General features: G+C 40.6%; 1 protein-coding gene across 1 annotated transcript; it reads left to right on the top strand.

Moving 5' to 3' along the window:
* Window positions 1–563: 563 nt before the first annotated feature.
* olfm3a (olfactomedin 3a) lies at window positions 564–22,849 on the top strand. The gene is made up of 6 exons (XM_035142604.2): window positions 564–831; window positions 17,942–18,085; window positions 18,593–18,748; window positions 19,397–19,616; window positions 21,272–21,378; window positions 21,596–22,849. Exons 1-6 carry the CDS (start codon window positions 763–765, stop codon window positions 22,271–22,273), a joined length of 1,374 nt encoding a protein of 457 aa, XP_034998495.1. The 5' UTR covers window positions 564–762; the 3' UTR covers window positions 22,274–22,849.
* The last annotated feature ends 130 nt before the right edge of the window (window positions 22,850–22,979 follow it).

The following is a 22,979-nucleotide window of genomic DNA, read 5'->3' as shown; positions in this document are numbered from 1 at the left end:
AGCATCATCTCATCAAAGCATATTACATCTTTTAAATGGTGACACATTTTATTCTAGATGTTAAGTTGTGTAAAACATCTAACATGTAAAACTGATTAAAAGGATAAAGTGAAAACACACTAGTTCTGGTTGTAGTCTTCACTGAATAGAGGTGTTGGTACTGATATCAACAGGATTTCTTGGATGGTTAAATTCAGAAGGTGAATGTGAAGGTCACCAAAATGTTTCATATTGATATAGAGATGAATGGATAGAGTTATAGAGTGACAGACAGACAGACAGGTAGACAGATAGATGGAAAGATAGATTGATGGATGAGTAGTCAGAAAGATAGATAGACAGATAGATAGATGGATGGATGGATAGATGGATAGATAGATAGACTGATAGACGGACAGATAGACTGAAAGACGGATAGATTGATAGACAGACAGACAGATAGATGGATAGATAGATAGATCAGTCATGTGACCCTCCCCTGCAGTGTGCTGGATCTGGATGATTTGAATATTTTTTCTCCACCTCTCTCCAAACTTTTCCTCCCCGGCTCTGCCCTCAGTCAGTCCGTCAGTCAGTCAGTCGGAGCACCGGGCAGCGCTGGGTGTGATGCCGGAGAACGTGTGGTCGCTGTGCCCGCCGCCTGAGGACTCCCTCTGCGGTTCGACGCGCTGAGGTTGAACTATAAAGGAGAATAAGGAGCTGTGTGTGTATGTTATTTTTGAAGGACTGCGCTTCGGAGAGAAGTGGCCGGAGCCCGTCAGCATGCGACTCCTGTTGAGCGTCCTGTACCCCGTCCTCTCCCTCACAGTCTTCGGATTATATCCCTCCATGGTGAGTTTGGTTTTCTGTTTTATTGCCTCTTGTTTGCTTTCAGCCCGGGCTTCAGCTGAGGACGTATAGTTCTTCATGCAAATAGGCTTTAGTGCCGAACTTCACTCAAAAGCCCCTCAATTTAATGTTGTCTAATTTACCCGCAGAGATAAGGGAAGTGAATTAAAATAGATTCAAGGGAATTTACACGCCCACAGGAAACACTACAAATCGGGGTAGGCTTAATTCATCTACCTCTTACACTCAACTATTAATTTAAACTTGGAATAATAACCAGTATCCCTTCAAAAAGCAGCAATCCTGAAAACGTCTGACTTTTTATAATGCAGTTCTAGTAACTAGATTTAAGAGTATGCTTTTCCTCTAAGCTAAAACATCATTTTCATCCACATTTTCAATGCAGTTTCGCAACTGTTTGGTCCTGCATCAGTCCAACAATTATAATAACATGGATCCAGCATCCATAGATGTTTTCTGCCTTAATTATAATGCAGCAAATGCAGGGTTATGCTGTATTGTTGTGACAAATCCCCTTTTTTTTTATTCATCTATTTTCTTTCCCAAGTAAACTGGTTATATTGAATGCAATTACATACAGCCACGAAGGCATTTCTGTCTCAAAGAGGCTTCCATTTGTGATGGATGAAAATATGTTGAGCGTGAGCGGTGATATAACCTCTTCACCCCCCCCCTATTTCTGCATTTTACATCTGCAGGTTTTGCCTTTGTGCTTAAACTTCAAGCAGATTTGAGGGGACATGGACTTGAATGTGCATTGACTTGTAGCTTTGCACTGAGCGGAGGATGGACCAGCGGCGAGTGAAGCTGACAACTGGGCTCACGGTCTCATAATTCATGGATAAATCAGTGGGTCTCTGGCGGTGGAGCTGTCCGCTCTCTAGTGCTGAAACTTCAATGCACACGAGTCTGTGGCTTTGCAGCAGCTTATAGAGGAGGATATAAAAGCTGTCCATCCTTTTACATGCAGGTTCAGAAGTGAGTCTGTGTGTATTATGATCATAAAGGGGAGAGTTTGCTCATCGGTGGTGCTGGACAATAAGAAGCCTAACCCTAACCCTAAAAATAATTTATTAGTGACCACTCAACCAAGTTGGTGGAATCCCTTTATGTACAGCATGAAAATAAGCTCATCTCAATATGAAAAATAACACGGACATCGACACAGACAGTAGTGACACGTGAGTAAAGAATATAAACCGGACAAAATCGCATGCACTTACATGAAAGTGCAGATAAAACAATAACATTATAAGTTTAACCAATAGTAATGTAACAAAGGTTCAATATACAGTTTCTAGCCTAGTGATACGTTGGTTATGCATTTTGCACAGTGAGGAGGGATGAATCAAAACTGACCTACCTCAGATTTGTAAAATGTTTTGCTCCTTGTCATAAAGGATAGTTTAAACCCACAACCTTCACACAGGAGCAAAAAAAAAAATCAGTCTTTAAATTTAAAGCTATTATTTGTCATTATATGACCATGTTGTCCAGCCCTGCTCAACAGCACACAGTGCTTCATTCCTAGGGGTGAGGTCATTGATCCAGTCATAGCCGCAAAACAATCAGATAATTGATCAATTTGTTCATGTGCAGAAGGTGAACTAATGGCAAATAGAAGTATGAAGTCTCTCCTGTTAACAGCTCCTTAAACGGGAGGATTTGCTGCTTTGTCTGTTTCACATTATGTCAGATGCGTAGCACGGTGGTGCAGTAATTCGCACGGTTGCCTCACAGCAAGAAGCTTCATGCTTCTGTGTGTAGTTTGCATGTTCTCCCTGTGTTTGTGTGGGTTTTCTGCGAGTACCCCAGCTTAATCCCACAGTCCAGAGACTTGCAGACTGTAAAATGATTTTAGGTGTGAATGTGAGTGTGAATGGTTGTCTCTGTATGTTGCCCTGGGATGGACTGGTAACCTGTCCAGAGTGTATCCTGCCACCTGGGATCTGTATAGATAATGGATGGATAAATTATTTCAGATGATTTTCTTATTTGTCTGATTGGTATAGAAATGGATCAATCAATTCATCAGTGAACACAATCAACCCTATAGTTGACATGTTTTCATCATTATAGAGCTCTGGATCTCCTGTCTGTGTCTTTTCAGTTATGTTTTATAAATGTGATCCCGCAGTGTTATACCTCTGATGACTATTGCTCTGTTCACTTTCTGTCTTTCATCTGTTTGCAATTATGTCAATGAATGCGGACGCGGCCATTGAGGAATTTGAGATATTGCTCGGATGAGGGCTGCATGCAAAGTGGTAGCTCGGCCCCCAAAGGTCTTTTTCTGCTTCAGTGTTTAAAAATTATCTGGAAAGGCAAACCTTTCATGGTATTACACTAAGCTGGAAATTATTAAGCTGTCACTCACTGGCTGTCAGGCCTTGTACACAAGGCTTTGCTCATTCCGGTAAAGGGAAGCAGCCGCTGCCTCTTGGCATTTAAGTTTATGCTTTATGGCTGCCTCCCCCCTCCCACTCAGTTTAGCACCATTGACACAATCTATCATCAATCTGAATAAAGTGGTTAAACTGAGGGCTAATGGTAAGGATTTCCCTCCATCGACAGGGTGGCATGATTCGCGTTTGGCAGATACCTCAACTGATCCCTAGTGAGCCTTTCTGAAAAAAATTACATATTTGCATAGTGTAGTTTTCCCTTATGGTCGGTGCCAGCCTAGTAATTACACAGTGGTTTGCTGACGGCACTCTGTTACACTCATCATAACCTCAATGATGACTGGAATTTGTGTTTTATGATGACACATTATATTCTACACCTGGAGGACATATCGATTGAAGGAGAGACTTAATAGACTTCAGGAGGCTGATGTCACAGCGTTGCCACTTAAAATTCTATAGGCACGTCTTTGTCTAGTTTTAAGCTAAGGCTCAATTTTAGGTTGAATCACAGTTATTTTACATATCTATTATAACTCGTATATGATCTGGTAATGTCGGTATTTAACAAGTTAAAACTTGTATTCATTTATTTGCTTTCTGTTGGATATCATTAGGGTTAGGTTATATTATTATGTCAAATCAGTGCATCTCCACATCTAGGACTACAGTATCTCCAGGGTGATGAGTTTGCTCATTTGAAGTCTGGACTTAAAGGTAGGGTTGGTAATCTTATTTGTTGAAATCCTGCTCACATCCCAATAGCCATCAATAAATAAAGTCGTCTGAAGAAAGAAATAAAAAAGCTGGTGTTTCTGTCGGCAGTTGTCAGACAGAGCAGGTTCAGGCTTAACTTCTACGAGAGGGCCAATGGGAGGGGGTGGGATAAATCGGTTGCATATTTTCAAAGTGTACCTTGCTTTTGCTAGCTTCTCCAGGATTACCAACCGTAGCTTTAAAGAGTGACTTAAACTATTTCAGCTGTGCTAAAACAACCAGTTTACATTTGTAGAATCCAACACCAACAGCAAAGAGGTGCCTTTTGCCTTTTCTTATAGTCCATCAATCAGTCAGTCAATCAATCACTTTGTTTGTATAGCACTTTTCATGCAAACACAATGTAACACAAAGTGCCTCTAATAAAAACATGCACACAGCAATAAATTACGTTATAAATAAAGACACCAAATAAATACTTCCTGTATTCATTGATTCTTTTTACTTTGGTAATAAAATGCCATCATAAATCTTCAAAGGCAGGATATAAAATAAAATGAAAAATAGCAAACCTACCATAAACCTTGATTCCTCGTAATATGTATGAGTCTTTTTGGCTCAACAACAAATAACATGCACGCTCTTCACCAAGGGCAACAAGTTTGTATATATTGTTAATGTTTATGGATAGTTTAATCTTGGGGATTCGGCTGTAGCACCAGTGGGATGGAGCTCTTGTGTGGGCACTTGGCCTCTGTGTTGTAATGTGAGTAGGTGGCAAGCACGCATACACACGCCCACATGCACTCACACCCGCAGTCCAATCCACTTGTGCTGCATGCGGCAGCTCTACCAATTCACTGAGGTACAGTTTTCAAAGAAAGAGAGGTCTCAGGTCAAATAATTGGACTTTGATCACTTTGATCATAACATGGTTAGAAATGTGAGCACAGCTGCAGAGGACCTGCAGATGAGATGTTACTTGCTCTCGCTTAAATGGCATTCTGTTGATCATTAATCATATGAGAACACCAAAAGGCATTCTTTGAAGTTACTGTTTATCATCCGTTTCAGCGCTGCATTAGCATTTATGTGGACGGCACACTTAGGCTTGGTGGGGAAATCTGCCTTGGCACAGATGCCGTATTAAAAGATGAGAGATGCTGCGGGCACACACCTACACACAATATTTAGCGATTAAATAAAAAGAAAAACATTCTGGAGGTTTCATTCTTCACATCAGCAGGGGCTTAATGAAAGATGACACCCTCTAACTATGTGTCAAGCCAAACAAAGCAAACGTGCCAACGGGACGGCCGGCAAAGTCATTACAGCCGAGATGCTGCGTGTTTCATGTGTGAAGCAGTGAGATGTTTGATCAGAGCTGATGGAGTGGAAATAAAGACAGGAATTCCAGTGACGGTGACATGTGTTCACTCAGACCACCACCACCACCACCACCACCACCACCAGCGACAGCAGCAGCAGGGTGAATATTTGCGCCGTCCTTCTTGACTGTTTGAGCCTGCTTGATGAGTTTTCTGTCACTTTCTTGGAGTTGGTGGTCTGGGACGTGTCAGTTGTATGTGGGCACAATTTTTGAGTCCAGCTTACTTTTGTCAGAGAAGGGAATTCATCCTGTTCACGAGTAATAAGATGCCTACGTACTGACTGTGACAGATAACCCCCAGTCACCTCGGCACAATTTTCTGCTTTCACTTTGAGCCATTTTGCCCATTTCTGCACATTTTGCTCCAAAAAGAGATTCATTAAAACAAGCACTATTATTACTATGTATAATGATGAAATGCTTGAAATTGCTGTCCTTTTTACATATGATTATCATGACTTTAAAATGACTTTCCAGCTCTTTTTCCTCCTCTGGGTGAATGCAGCTCAGTTAATAAGCATAATTACAGGAGTAGAGACATGATGTTAAAACTACCAGGGGCATAGTTAGGGCCCTCTCTCTCTCTCGGTTTCCCTTATGATTACTGTAATTACAGCCCAGGCGTTCACAGCAGACACATATCAGTGGATGAGAGCTGAAAGGCTGGTCCTGAGAGGGATGGTAGACATTGTGGTCTCAATAAATTGATACTGTACTCAATCAACCTGGGAGATCATTACAACCTATATGCTTGTTAAGATCTTATAGCGGAGATAAAATGCAATATCGCTTATAAAGTAGCTTTAAATGGCAGGCTGAGACGGATGATGAAGTAGGTAGAGTGGAGTTTAATTAGAGTTTGATATGAGTTCCCTTGAAGTTAAACATTTGATTTAAGATAAGGTACATCACAAAATGAAAACTTACTTTACTGCTTCACTGACAAATCTAAAAAGTGGAGGCAAAACATCTGGAATACCCCCTGGTGGCTAGTTGCAGTATAGGTCATTAGTCCCACCCACTCCATGTTAACTTATATTTTAGCTAGTTTGTTCCAGTGTTGTCTTTTCCAATAACTTTGGTTTTAATTAGATATTTGCCATAAAAACGGGGTGAGACATCATGATTGACAGCTGAGATTGACTTGTGATCGGTCAGAGGGCGTATCCGCAGGACTTTGATGCTATGACTCAACTCCCCAATACTCGGGCTCCGAATGATTATAGATGGAGACAGACCAAAACTGGTGTTTCATTCATAGGTGGCAACAGTTTACCCAGTTCGGCTAGCAGAATTAGCAAGATCATTTTGTAAATCTTTCTAGGTGACCCACAGAGATCTAAGGGGTTTTCACCAACTGCCACAGAAAAATAAGCACAACAAACAAATGAATCAGCAACGTTCCTTTTGTATTTAAACAATATATCTGTCAGAGGACCTAAAGAAAGAAAAGACAAGTGAGGCTAGTGTTAATGTGAAGTAAATTATAAGATATTAACATATTTTTTATTATAGGATTGTTTAAGGTGACATTTGGACGTCTCTGCTGGTTGCCTTAAGGTCTGATGTTAATGCCCCAAAACAACCTGTTGATTCTGCATTGACCTCTGAAGTCGGTAGGCAAAAATTCTGGTTGTAAAGATAAAACTATTTGGATGCAAAATTGCAAAAATGTCATTCCACCACTCAATCTGGCAATTTCCTTTCTGCAAAATAAAGAATACAATTATTAAACCTTCAAAACAACCACATTTTATCCTTTTTTTTTTTACCAAACACACAAAGAATTCACTGCCAGAATTTCATGTCATCTGTCTGACAGGGAAAAGTCACTTCAAGAAAAACAACAAAAAAGGGGAGAGGTACAAAATGGAGCCTGGCACATTCTCAAAATGAATAACACATGAAACATAGCTGGAAGAACATGGTTTTGCTCATGACTAGTGATTCTTACTTCAATTAGTCAATATCTATTCATAAAATCCCAAGATGGAAGTTTGCTTTTTTGCCTTTTCTCCGTAAACACATCTGCATACAGCACGTCTGTAGTGAGTAATTTAGAGCTACATGATGTGCAAAATGTTTAATGCAAGTTATTTTACTGTTATAGAAATAAAATTATTATTTTTAAAGTAGATGATAGCTGCTCCTTGAGAAGCCTCATTATAGATCCAGGCTGTGTGTACCCGCGGCGGTTTACAGGAACGTTGTGACTCAGGGTGGTGACCTGACACTGGACAGCGCCTGAAAAACGTCAGTGTGGCGTTTGTCCCTGCTGCGGAACAAACAGCAGCTAACAGCTGTCTGCAGATAACTGGCTGTTGTGTTGTCAACACAAACAGTGCAGGTGAATCAGTGAAGAGACGCGCAGTTGCCTTACTGTCTGTGATAATACTGATCATTAAAGTGGACGTCTGTACTTACTTGAATCATGTGCTGCTGACAGCCCTCAGTACTGTACTGCAGTGATGCTCACTTCCTCCGGCTATCCATTCATTCAATTTAATTAAATAAACCTTGAACGTTATGTAACGAACAACGTCATCTTGCACACATGGAGACAGAGCGTGCGCAGTTTAAGTCTAAGTTGTCAATCATGACATTTCACCCCATTTTTATAGCATCAAATAACTAATTAAAACCAAACTTTCAGGGAAAACAAGCTCTTGAACAAACAGACCAAAAATCTTATTAAAAAAAAAAGTTATTGTTAAAGTTATTTGACGTGCACTTTGATTTTTTTGATTGGTCCATGTACCACTCACTAACATGGAGAAGGTAGGATTTATGACCTATACTGCAGTCATCCACCAGTTCATAGTTCAGCTCTGTGCTTCATGTGGCAAAATCTAAAACTTGACCTGCTGTGGTCGCTTACTTTTGCTAAGCTATGATAGGACCATCTCGTGTTCAGGGGAGGGGATTAGCAAACTGTGAGCTGTAGTTTTCCTGGAAAGCCATCGTCCACAAACTACTACCAACTAAGTTCTGTATATTTACAGCCCATACCCATTTATCTTGCTGGTATTTGAAGGTGATCTGAGAGAAGTCATTAACTGAAGAAAAAGTATAAAGTTACAGCAAATACATTTCAATGTAACTTCAAAGGAGCTCCTGGAATGCACTGAGCATTTTAATGTGACCGTATCTTAGACTTTAGAGCTGCGTTCAGATAGTATAACTTTTATCCAAGTAGATCTTATAATTGCAATTGTTGCAGAGGTGAAAACTGAACCAGAGCCAACACAAGTTATGCATAATCAAATTTTTCTTCCTTTAGTCTCAGCAGTGGGTTCTCGTTGCTGCAGCTTTAATATCAGAGCATGCTGACAACACTGCTGAGCATAATTAAAAGGACAAAATTCAAAGGTTACTAAAGAGCAAGAAATAATCAGGAGAACTGCACCTGCTGCAGCAGTTTGTAACACGTGACCTCGTCCATGTCTGTGGATCCTGTGACGTTAATGTGGCAGCAGTGTCCTTTTTATACATTTGAGTTTCTTATGCAGTACTAATGATCATGCTTCTAATTTAAAATCACATACCCTGAAAAGAGGACATGTGCACGTTGATGCACAGATTTGTGAGCATCGATTAAAGAAGGGTGCTCATCCCAGTAGGCTGCTCAACTAATTACGATAATAAGTATAGATTAAAAGTACAGGGCCTCCTCTGGTTAAATGTATGCCAAAGGAGTAAAGCTTAAAATTAAGGTGGTTACATTTTTATAAAATACATTCATATGTTGTAATATTGTGTTTTATTTTTGGTTACACCGATTTACCCCATATACACAAATACAGTGGTGGGCGATTCTCGCAAAAGTCCTTTTTAATACAATCATGATTCATGTTCGGAATTGTGATCTCTCTTCAAATATTTTAGTAAACTCAATTTCTACCTTCAGATGCTTCCTTTTACGGTAGTTGAAGAGATTTGTTGCAGTGTCGGCCGTCATCCAACAAAGTGTACAGATAACTTTGCTTTGAGAAACATCTGACTGTGCAGAGCCAAACCATTGACACGCTCCTGACACTGCATCCTTCTTCGGCACCTCCTCCTGACCTGAGCTGCTGCTAGTTCATGTTGAACAAATTGGTTTCGTCATGCTTGATAGACCCTGTAAGATGGACACATGATATAATCTATCTAATAATTCCACATATCTCTGTCTGTCTTCAGCAAGTTGTCTTCAACGTAAAAGCACAACATACATTTTGTGGTTGCTTTATATCGAGCTGAATTACAGAGCTTTTATTTGGTACTGAAAATTGGGTTGCTTGCCAAACAAGCCTTTGAAAATGTTGACACAAGCTGACATGTAATAGCGATGAACACAACAGTGCATTTCGCGACAACAACAAAGACAACTGAGCCGTGGCTTCGGATAGAAAGCTGCAACCAGTATCACCACAGGCCAAGCAAACAGCCCATTCCAAACAGGCAGGTGCAGAACAGACACTAGGCACTAGTTTGTCTAGCTGGACATTGTTTTGAATGTTGTGTGGATCCACGTTATCAGGGTTGACAGAGGGATGTCATGAAATGTCACAAATGTTTCTGCAATTTGCTTGAAACATAGATTGTTGACAACGAGCATTAGTGGTAAATATAATCAGTGAAGCTTTAGACATGGCTGAACCTGGATTTATCTTCAGTATAAACACTGTCACAGCTGCTTAGTATTCTGCCTGTGTATGCATGTCCATCCACTATGTGGCCTGCAGAGCTGTCCACTGGCTTTACTCCACCGATAATGTTCGATGACTGTTTCATTATCATCCTCCATGATGCCTGTGACTGACGGGTTGTGTAGTCGAGGCCCATCGGAGCACACACCCCAGAGAAGAAGCACAAGGGTGTGAACAAGATAATGCCGGAGCTCATTCAGAGACAGTCTGGGGCAGGACGTGCCGAGCTCCTGTGCAATTATCTATTCAATCTTTTCTTCGCCGGGGTCAAAAAAGGCAGGAAGGTAGCACGCCTCTTGGAAATTAATCTCCCTGCAAGTCTTTCATCACAGTCACATCTGAGAGAAAAGATGGCCCTCTCTTTTTCTACCTCCCCTCTCTCTAGCCTCAGAATCTTTGTCTGGGACCTTCTCGGTGTCAGGATTAGTGCTGCCCGGATTGCTGCTGCTGAGTTATGGGGTGTTACCATTTGTCATTGTTGTCCTAGACGTCTGCATCAGTCTGGTTGCAGAGCTGGCTGCACATGCGAGTTCATCTTCCTCTGCCATTACAGCTAAAATGTTAACTCATTTAAGCCGTATGATCATCAGTTACAGTACTGACATGCGCATTCCACTTCACTTGCCTCCAATACCCTGGTGGCTTTTTGTTTGGACAGGTTGATAGATTACTGGATAGATAGCATCTGTTTAGGTCTTTGTCAGTGGCAGGCAGTGCGGAGGTATTATTGTGATATCAGATTTAGCTTCATTGGCACCTGGATTTGCTTTCTAAAAGGCTTTTTTTCACATAACATCGCAAAATTCAATTTTGACCTGCAGATCCAGGATAAAGAGCAGATTGACACAGATACAGGACTAATTCTTAACACATTTAAGCGTTTCTGAAAATGTTCAATGTAAACAAACAGAGCACAGAGCAGATTCTAAACACTGGCTACAGCATGGTGAAATAGACTTAATTGCCAGTTCTGATGCAGTATTATCTAATGGACAGGTAGTGAAACGAGGTGTGACTTTTGAGAGTTACTTCCATGCAGTGCTGCAATAAAGCTCAGCATTTCCAATAGATGATTTCAATCTATGGTGGTAACAGGGTGCACATGCGCGTTCCAAAGGTCACTCTCACGTCCAACAGATTCCGAGTGACAGGTACACAGAGTAAAGAGAGAAAGATAAGTTATCCTGTGAGAGAAAGAACTGCAGCGATGCAACAAGTGCAGCTGAAACTATAAGTCTGACTGTCTGCGTGGACGGTAAAAATGTTCTGGACAAGAACAGGAACACGTGGTAGCTGCTCATTCGTGGCCTTTCTCGCTGCAGCTCCAGATGATGCTGTTGAGGGTGTTGACTGTCTTTCGTGCTACTCATCTAGGCCTTATATATAAAATATTGATTTCTAACTATTTTTTATTTTTATTTATTTATTTTCTAAACTCCAGCTTCTCACCTGTTGTTTCCCTCCAGGGAGTTGCTTATACTGCCAGACTCATACTGCTGCAGTGTAGCTAATGGAATCAGACATTATGAGGCTGGCAAAATAAATTAGATCAAAAGACCAAGGCGACACACAGCAGGAAGGAGAATGGTGAATCCTGGCAGTGCATAAAACAGATCCCATTAGCACTTAATAGAATCATTTCCTATGCCAGACACCAACTAGTTTGAGAGAAGAAAAATCCTCTATCGAGTCATAAGTGCTGGGATTTTACAGACATGTTATTCAAGTTTAGTAAAAAACTACCCAGAACATCCTCAGAATGAATCTCACTGAATTATCTAAAACTGGAAACAAAAATGAAAGAAAAGACCAAACCTTTTAACGGGAACCAATTGTATGCCTTCTAATACACCCCCAACCAACAACCCCTCCATCCTCTTCAACCGTCCTTGACGAGGGCGAAGGACGTGGTTTTGAACCGAGGACACCAGCTAATTCTCCCTGCCATCATTTATTAGCTCAGTATTAAGTGTATTATACCAATATTGACCCATTATTTTAAGGGCCACAGAAGAAATGGGAAACTCAACATCTTGTACCATATCAATCCAATCTACGACCTACACATTCAATCGTAATACAGTCTTGGAGATATACAAACTACATAAGTAGTTCTGTAATTTCCACTGAAAGTATATTCTTATGATTTATAAAACACATTGAGGGCTCTAGAGAATAGTACAAAACATATTAACGTCTCTTTATGTATATACAGATGTAACCCGAGTCTTAAATCTTATTTGTAGGGAATTTTTAAAGAAAAAAACATTAGTATCAAGGCTATAGAGAATAGACCACTATAGCCAACCTATACATGATTACCATTACGAACCATATCCTTACTGTAACCAGACACATTTCTATATCCCACTTTTGAATGCCTTAAAATCTATTATCTCCTGAAAACTAAACAGTGTGGAAGTGAGGCTTTTGAAGAACTAGTTTTGCAGATGGACGACACCAAACAAACCTTTGCCTGGAGACAAGATAAGAAAAATTAGCATTTCAGGTCAGATTGTGTTAATACCACCTCAATGACTTCCTGTCATCTGGTTGTTTCTCATTGGCCCAGTCATAATGTACATTACTGTAAATGTCACTCAGGCATGTTTCACAACCTGGCTCAAGGCTGGACAAAGTAGGGAAGGCCACACATGATTTTAAACTAAAATAAGTTTATTTCAAGAAATGAAAAGGACGTTTAAATGAAATCCAATCACAATAGAAACCAAATGCTGTGGAAGCCATGGGGGAGAGGGAGACTGGCTGAATGCCACCAGCTCATAACCGCAGCCAGACCAGGTGAGGTGAATCTACCTGACCACCAAACTCCTCCCATCAGGCTCCTGAGGGTCATCATGTCTGCACAATGTTAATCATATTTAATTTAGTGTGAGTCAAGTTTTTTTGTTTGTTTGTTATTTTGTTTGTTCATATTTTTATTTTGCACATGTCACATAAAACCACTTTTGCATAATAAACTCACTTTTGTTACCTGGAAACTGTTTCTGAATCTGCCTCCTACCAGTTTTAAAGGCCATTCTGGTCCGCTCCTCACCCTGACCTTGTGCTGCAATAAATGTAACAAAGTCAGGATCATACATTATTGGTGGCCTCTGGACTGTTCCAAGTCTGTGAGTTATGTCATAGTCGATTATATAAGAGATTATATAATAGTATTTTCCATTAATGGCCAATTGTAGATAACTGTGTTCGATATTTGGAACATGAACAACCATCACAACTTTGGTCAGTGCTTATTTATTACTCCATTATCTCACAAGAGGCTGAAGTGCACCTAGTCTAGATAGAACTAAAAGCATTAATTTTTCCCGGTGATTTAAAATTTCTCTAAACTACTCTCTAATCTGCTCTTTATAATGACCTCATGAATCTAAGTCTTTTATGTGTTCCTCGACACGCAGCTGTTGCTTCTTCTGCAACACTGAACTTAAAAGGGCAATCAGCATGTGTGACGATCTGCAGTGAAGGGCTTCTCTCCTGCCTCAGTGGGTGTGTGTGTGCTCATCTGTCTCACTCTGCTCTCTGCTCAGACACTCAGATCTATTTTCTTAGTATTGGAAGGTGGCAGGATGCTGCTCTGGATTGTTGTGACCCGCTTTAACTTCTGCTTGAATCCACGGACAGATTGGAAATGAATGAGGGGGCAGAGGGTGTGTGTCAGTAGCAGAGAGACAAGAAACACTGCAATATGGATGTTTTTTTATAAACTACCTCAAGTCAATATCCTTTGTGTGTGTCAACCACCTCCAGAGATAATGGGGGTCACACGCCTCTGACATCATTTGTTTTGGGGTCGGGCGGGGGATGAAACATTTGAGAAACCCTATTGGAGATAGAAAGAGGACAGAGTAGTACATGTTTCATTTACAATATAAGATAGAGCCTATGTATCCGTCTCAGTTTGTTACAGGAGGGCGAAAGGCCTTTTTGTTTACTTTGTTGTAGAAGAAACTTTGTAAAACTCCCCAGGAGGTGAGTTTTGATATTGCAGGGCTCACTTTTTAAACTGCCCTAAACTTTATCTGGCAAGTCTTTGCTTTGTTGTGCAGCCATCTGAGTACTTCTTCCTAAAAAGCAAGTGAAGTAAGAGCTGGGGGTGCAAATTTATACAGATATATTATATACGTTCCCCACTGGCCACATGTGGCTGGTCTTGTGTTTCCTCCCTCAAGCTCGGCTCTTCTATAGAGACCTCAGAGCCTGAGGGTTCTGTGCAGTAGCTGTTCTTAGGACTGAGCTCTAATGGACAGAGATCTCAGATGTTGTTTCTGGAACCTGCTCAGTTTGGGGGTTATAGCCCCAAGTACTCATACTTATTTTTCAAGCTTCTCATGTCCCTTCTTCTTGATGTTGCTGTCGCTTAGGATGGACAACATCTTTCACTACTGCCTTCTTCTGCCGATTATCAACCACCACAATAAAAAAATATATATATATAATATTAAATCGCGACAACATGGCGTTTGATTGTGGTTGTAGCACATTTTTGAATGGAGTGACTGTAAAGCAAAGGGATACTTCTACTACTATCCACTATCAGCTGTGGTAACGCATCTCAGTGCTGATTGGGCAGTTATTTTGTTTCATTCATGTGAAGCATGAAGAAAACGCAGCCTCAGCACCACAGGGTCCCGTCTGTGATGAAACGTTTTGCTGCTCTTTCTGGTTTTGACTGTAAACATATTGAGCAGTGGCTCCAAAAAATTGCTTGTTGGCAACTTCACTCCAACGAAATATTGATGAGTGCTGTATATTAGCCCTCAAAAAGCCATGAGTCAAACCTTGGCAAAGAGAGACTGGGAGATCAAGAATGAGCATCTTGGCAACTGGTTTGTGTTTGTGTGTACTGTATGTAACCACTCAAGCGTGTGTGTGTGTGTGTGTGTGTGTGTGTGTGTGTGTGTGTGTGTGTGTGTGTGTGTGTGTGTGTGTGTGTGTGTGTGTGTGTGTGTGGTGATGCGTGTGCAGAGAGCAGAACCCTGCTGGGTGGCTGGGGAGAGCTTTGAGCTGCTAGATGCTGTTTTGTGGGGATGATTAATGACCAGACGTTGGCGCGCAGCTCTGTGAAACCATTGTAGCCTTGGAGCCCGATCGTTCTTCTATCTAACATAGATAGAATGAATTGAAAACTAAGTCCTCACCTCATCAACAAACACAGATTTACAAACAAAATACTCTGTACGAGATCAGTTAAACACTACAGCAGTTTACGTACAAGGCTAAAACAGGAAAAGGTATGAACCAGTCTTTACATTAATCAGATCAGATCATGGCTGCCAGTGCTTGTATAGAACTGGTTGTGTTTTTTTATGTCTGTGCTTTTGTGCATTAATAAGGCGAGGACATTTTATTCATAAAGCAATATTCAGACACAAAGCAATTCGAAGTGCTTTACAATGGCATTGAATTGCATAAAAATACTTTCAGAAGACGTTAAAATTGCACTTAAAGAGAGGCCTTTACAGAAGTGCAGAATAATTAAAGATATCATTTAAAAATAAAAAAGTATATTAATATAACTGAGATGGACTTTACTGCTAATGCTTTTTCTCTAGTACATGCTGCTTGTAGTTATATATGCTGTCTCTGTACTTCTCTGCAGTGATATATCTGCCTGCATGCCGACGCTCGTAGCTCCGTCTCCCTTTCAGTCACATCGGCTTTCTTTTTCTTTGTCCTCTCCTCTTGTTTCTTCTTTTATCAGCTTCTGTTTACTGTATCCACATCACAACCTCCTCAACTCAGCTGTCTGTTCATTAACTCTTCCCTCCTTTACATTTACCTACTATCCTTCTGATACGCCACTCGGATTACTACAGTGGATGACAAGGTTTACCAGCAGAGTGCTGCAGTGGCAAGGTACATAAATATTTATATGAATACAAAGCGTCCCAGAGCTTGTTTGTCTCTTTTTGCTTGATTGAAGTGTCAGTCAAATCTCTCTGTTGCTGGGAAAAGTGCGTGGCCACATGTCCTATGAATAATTGAGCAAAAGCACTTGAAGTCACATAAAGTTACTCAAAGTTCACTTCTTTAGTTTTCAAAGTTTTAAAACACTCACAAGACTTGGTTTGAAGCACAGTCTGTGGTAAGGGAGAACATTGATTCTGACTGGACAGAACCTGAATATCATTTAAAGAGAACCACAGTTCTCACGGGGGGCTGGGGCCAATCCCAGCTGATGTTTGGCGAGAGGAGGGGTACACCTGACAGGTTGTCGGTGTATCACAGGACCAACAAACAGAGACAAAGAGCCATTCACACCTATGTTCAATTTAGAATCTCCAATTAACCAAACCCTAATCTGCATTCGACTGTGGAGGAAGCCAGAGTACCCGGACATAACCAATGCAAACACGGGGAGAACATGTAAACTCCACACAGAAAGACCCTAGCCAGAATTTGAACCAGGAACCTTCTTGCTGTGCACCTGTAGTGAATATTATGAAACTTAAACAAATGTTTCAGAAAGATTGTTGCCTTTTAAGACTATTATGAAATTAAATTTGGTAAATTTATGTTAAAATATATAATTTAAAAAAGGACAGTATATATGAGATCCATGCAAAAATCCACCCGCCCTCAGTGTAACTAACTAATCCCGCTTCCCTGACCAGTGATGGTTGAATAACAGTTTAGCAGTGTCCTGCCTGGAAAGCTTTGGATTCATTGTAGCACACTGTAGTGTGTACAGGCTGCATAAAGATGCATAGCATATAAATATAAAAGTCTGTATGGTGGTGTCTCCTTCTTTGACTGTCCATATATGTATTTCCATATATGTGTATTCCCATTTGTATATGTGTGTGTGTGTCTGCTCTAACACTGCACATATTTGCATGTCCAGCTAATTGTAGTAACCTGATCCAGTTTTTAAGGCCATGCAGTGTTTCATACTTATATTTAATAAAAGTCAGGTAGTATCTGGAGCCTTAGGTGTTTTATGTCTAAAGATGACAAGATAGATGTTCATGGTGTATGAGCCAATCCTGAGATCAAAAATAACCTCGGCCTCTCGAGGTAGTGAGAGGGCTATTTTCAATGAGACGTGCAATGGCTGCCTGTTACAATTCAAGTAGAGGGGCAGGCGGCCTCCAGGTGTTTTAGAATGGAGGCAGCCACTTCTTTATGAATTATGCCCACAATCCAGAGCTGAGCTTGGCTTGACTCCTCGTAATGTTTTCCAAAAAAAGTCTTCTTTCAGTTTGTTACAGCAAGTTTTCCCTGCAGCTTTTTGTCAAGTGTATTCCCGATGTGCTTTGAGAGAGAACTTGCCAGAAATCCAGGTGCCTAAATGTTTGTAATAAGGGTAAAGCAGTAGCTAAAATATTCATCTGAGGATAAGACTAATTAGTGTGTTTAGCCACAGTGAGAAACTCTGTGTTTATCTGTGTTCATCTTATAATCATCAGACATAAAAAACATGGGCAATTTAACATGGTTTTAATAACCACATCATTATATGCATCACAGATACATTTACTGTATGATTGGTAGCTGAACTGTTACTAAAATACAATGTGGACCCAATACTGAACCATGGGGCACACCTTTGTCTATGCATAGGTTTCTGTAGTAGTAATTTTATAAATCAGACCTGGACATTTTACCAAAAAAATAAAGTTATTATTGTACTATAGCATTAACCTTGAAACTATGATAATTGAATGCAGTGTGTGTATCTGCAAACCACTGATGGAGTCTTCAAAGGAAGAACTTGAACCAGCGTGTCTGTGCTGCTATGCTTAAAATTACTTGAGTTTCACAGCCTCCAAAAGAGCACCAGTATCACATTAATATGAAATCAATGACATAGAAAGTCATTCATAGGTCCAACCTAATTGTGTGTTTGATTGTACTTGCAGACTATCGGCCCAAAGGAGGGCTGGCAGGTGTACAGCTCTGCCCAAGATGCTGACGGGCGCTGTATCTGCACAGTGGTGGCACCAGAACAGAACCTGTGCTCCAGAGATGCCAAGAGCAGACAGCTCCGCCAGCTACTGGAGAAGGTAAAGTGGATTTTGCAACACTTCCACATATAAGCACACACACTCCTTTTAAATATGGGAACAAAGAAAAACAAAGCTTCATTCTTCTTTTCAAGTGTCAAATTCACTCTAGTGCTAGTTGTTTTAACACGAACATTTAACATAGGTACACTACTGCAAGGATTTGTCATGTTTGTTCTTTTTCAACAATAGCCTACTGCACATTCAAATACACACACACACACACACACACACACACACACACACACACACACACACACACACACACACACACACACACACACACACACACACACACACACACACACACACACACACACACACACACACACACACACACACACACACGTTCACCAGGGAGAAGCCATCAAAGAGCCTTTCAATTAGCTGCAGTGAAAGGAAGCAGAGAAAGGGAAGGCATCATCTACTCACATGCAGGCTTAACTATTAAACATCCAATTTGTGCGTCACATTTTTTTTTTTTTATCACGGCTTGTTTCATTCTAGGTGCAGAATATGTCTCAGTCCATTGAGGTGCTGAACCTGCGGACTCAGAGGGATTTCCAATATGTCATGAAGATGGAGAACCAGATGAAGGGCCTGAGGACCAAGTTCAGACAGATTGAGGATGACAGGAAATCCATCATAGCCAGGAACTTTCAGGTATTGTACAGCAATGGTTTATCACAGCCTGCTTTAGTCGAATGCTCAGTGGACCTTTTCTATTTAGTTTCTACTTATTTCAGCACCAGAATCTGAATGATGTTTGGTATATATATTATTATTTATTTTCTTATTGAGTATTGTTGAGAAATGAAAAATACAGAAAATACATACGTAAATGCACCATGGGCAAACGTTCCATTAATAAAGTTAGAGAACAACTCTGAAGTTAAATTCAATAAATACCATTTTATAGTTGCTTGAGTCGATGATGAAGGATTAAATCATAGACTGCATATGATGGATGGCATGACTTCTCCCCAAAAGTGAAGCCAAAGTGTCTTGATAGCCCTGTGGTGTTTTGCTGCAGTTTAACCCTAACACTGCTTTTAACTTTCAGCATGTGCCACTTTACAATTTGTGCCCCATACTGGTGTGGCAAAATGATTGACAATGAACTGACAAAAAGAACTGAGCAGGGAGACACATTAGCATGGCAGGGGCAATCAAAGCCATGGTTAACCACCAACAAATCTGAATATTGCATTAACAGTGTATCATTGTATGACAGTGTACCACCACAACTCTCTGCTTTTTGTTCACCTCTCTCTGTTTTCCATCTCTGCCGCTGTCATCGCCGCTTGGCAGGAGCTTAAGGACAAGATGGACGAGCTGAAGCCTTTGATCCCCGTGCTGGAGCAGTACAAGATGGATGCTGCGCTCATCACCCAGTTCAAGGAGGAGATCAGGAACCTGTCGGCGGTGCTGACAGCCATCCAGGAGGAGCTAGGGGCCTATGACTATGATGAGCTCTATCAGCGAGTCCTGCGATTGGACAACAGGCTCCGCAGCTGCATGGGCAAACTAAGTGAGTATAGTGAACAACACAGGCAGCTATTAACATAAGTGACAATTGATTTTACTGTTATCTGAGTTAACTGATATATTCTAGTATTTCTATTAATCAAGGTGCATTATGTCACACTCTTATTATTGCACTAGGCCACAATATTTACGTGATATCATGAATTGTCACAGTCATATTGTTGTCATAGTAACAGTATTTTTTTATCCATGATATACTGTTGTTTTTCAGCCGCAGAGAAAAATAACCATAGGGGAAATGCAAATAAAAAGTATTGTATTGTAGATCTTGACAGTTCCTTCCTTTGAAGCATGTGCGTACAAAAACGTCTTTGTGAATTCAGAGGCACCATCCAGGTGCCCCTTCAAATCCTAATGCTTTTCTTTGTTATATTGCCTTAACATCGCACTGCAAAATAAATGTTTAATAGAAGTATTTTTTCACCTTACTTCACCTTGAGCAGGTGAAGAAAAGTCTCTGTTCTCGTGGACTGCATTTGGTGCATTGACAACCTTTCGCTGTTCAAACAGGACAACGTGCCTGAATCTTAAGGAAAAGAAAGCTGCTGAAAGTAACAGGCTTTACCTCATCACCTAAAAGGAGGCTGTTTGTTGCTTTAAACATTTTTTAATCACACCAGCTGTCCTTAGGTTATTCATCATGTGAGTTTCCCACAGAAAAAGGGGATAAATAATCACACAGCGAAGACACGGTGAAGAAAAACCCCTAGAAAAAGATTTCTAAACTTTATGAACACTAAAGATGGAAAGTCTGGTGTATTTTGTATAATTCAGGCGACTGTTTTACACAGATTTATAAACACTGCTGCTGGACCACATTTTTATTTGACTGTAATTAAAGACTAATGAACATTTCATCAGCTGGAACCAAATCTGTGGCAGTTCACCAAAATGTCTTCTCATTAATCGAGACTTTGGTCAGTACACACATGGAGCTCGTTCCATTTTTAAGACCCTGTCCATACGAAATGCAGATATTTTGGAAAAGAAAACTTTTTGCTCTGCATATGGGCTCCTCCTCCACAAGCAAATGAAATTCACTTAAACAGAGATTTCCAAATTGCAGATTTTCAAAAACAGCTTTTCTAATTATCCGTGTGTACATGTTAAACAGAGTGATGACGACACCATTTACTTTGCACATGCCGGCTGTTTGCGTTGTAAGCATGCGCCAGAAACAACAACAATGGTGGATACATACCGGTTGACAAGAGAATATAAGATCATTGAGAATCCTCACAATGTTCTTCTCTGGTATTTGTTCGATTGTTTATGTAGACTTTATCCTCACCCACTGGCCCAGCATGCTTGTTTGAGTGTTAGTTGTCATTTTGAGACATTTTTATATCTTTGTTTTGAAAACAGGTGAAAACATTTGTGAAAAAAATATCCACAGCAGAGTGGACGAGGCCTGAGTCAAGGCTTATGGGATTTACATATAGGAAAGCTGAGTTCTGCCACAAGCAGCAGTGGCACCATTTTGCTTCAAGTTAAATAAAGCTGCTTGCTTCCAGACCTATGTTAGTATGCACAGAGGACAGACTCTCTGGTGGCACATGCATGAAATTGGCTTGAGAAATCTAGTTAGAGACAAAAACCACCACAGCACATCTTATCGCTGCATTTCTTTATCAACAGCATGTGGGAAATTAATGAAAATCACTGGACCTGTTACAATGAAGACATCTGGAACCCGGTTTGGGGCATGGATGACTGATCCTCTAGCATCGACCAGAAACAACAGGGTGAGTTATTAAAAAGCAGCGGCTGTGCACTGTGCACAATGTCTACGTTGTGTTTACAGAGGAGGCAGAATATCACAATAGCTGAAGATAGGGCCGTTATCATTTGATGGCTTTTTGTAAAGAGTCATTGTCCTGTTTGATAATTTTTGGTGACTGTAAGATTAGTTTTGGCAAGTATCACATAGGAGCTTTGTTCTTTTTATCCTCTCTGCTGCAGATTTGGTACATGGACAGTTTCACCAACAGCAAGATCGTGCGCGAGTTTAAGACAATGGACGACTTTGTAGCGGGCGTCGTTTCTCGAACCTACAGTCTTCCATTTAAATGGGAGGGAACCAATCACATTGTGTACAACGGATCGCTTTACTACAACAAGTACCAGAGCAACATTATTGTCAAGTACAGCTTCGAGACGGGCAGCGTGCTGGCCCAGCGAGCTCTGGAGTTCGCCGGCTTCCACAACATGTACCCATACACGTGGGGCGGGTACTCCGACATTGATGTCATGGCGGACGAACTGGGAATGTGGGTCGTGTACGCGACCAATCAGAACGCGGGAAATGTCGTGGTCTCTCAGATCGACCCTGACACCCTGCATGTCCTGAAGACTTGGAACACGGAGTACTCCAAAAGGAACGCGGGTGAGTCATTCATGATCTGTGGGACACTGTATATCACCAACTCCCACCTGTCAGGAGCGAAGGTTTACTACGCTTACTCTACCAAGACTTCATCGTACGAGTACATAGACATTCCCTTCCACAACCAGTACTTTCATATCTCCATGCTTGACTACAACCCCAGAGAGAGAGCACTGTACGCCTGGAATAACGGACACCAGGTTATATTTAATGTCACCCTCTTTCATGTCATAAAAACTGACGATGACTCATAGACATTGCTTTATAGCCAAAACACCACCGTGCGTGATACAAGGATCTCCATGTTTCCCCAAATAACCATATTTTCTTTTGTCAAACTGGTCTATGGTATCGTCGTTACTTGAACTTTTCTAATTTGTGGCTCTGGATTCTTGGCTGAATTGAGCATGGACACCAATGACTTGATACCTTTCTGGAAAACACACTTCTTCATTGCTGCTGCTCGGACTGGTATGCCTTATTTGCTGTGTGGGGTCTGTCAGCCAAAGACTCTTGATGGCTTTTGCATGTTCACATTTTATCTGCAGTGATTTCCTGTAGTATAGATGTGTTTTCGTTGCAGATCTGTTTTGCATTTTTGTCTATTTAAAGCCTATTTAAAAGTATTTAAACCTCAAAGGCATTTGCTACCATGTAAAGTTAGCTGATTATAAGATGTTGTATGCAGTCTTTTAAAGATGGGCCTGTAAAATATTGCTGTTATGTAAGTCTCTGTGGAAGAAGAACATTTGTATTTTTTATAAAACTAAACCATAGAATATCTGTGCATTTTCATTAAAATAAAAAAAAAACTATACATTTCATTAAAATGGTCTTGGCTGGTAAAATTAATATCTGATCTTTTGCAGTGATGAAACGTTACTAACATGTTGATCATTCTTTTTTGTTTGCCTGGTTTTTGTTAATAATTGATGCATGGTCTAGAATAGACATTCTGCT

The sequence above is a fragment of the Hippoglossus stenolepis genome, chromosome 19, assembly GCF_022539355.2.
Source record: "Hippoglossus stenolepis isolate QCI-W04-F060 chromosome 19, HSTE1.2, whole genome shotgun sequence".
Lineage (NCBI taxonomy): Eukaryota > Metazoa > Chordata > Actinopteri > Pleuronectiformes > Pleuronectidae > Hippoglossus > Hippoglossus stenolepis.
Note: the sequence above shows the minus strand (reverse complement) of the source record. Positions and strands in the feature narration are given on the sequence as shown.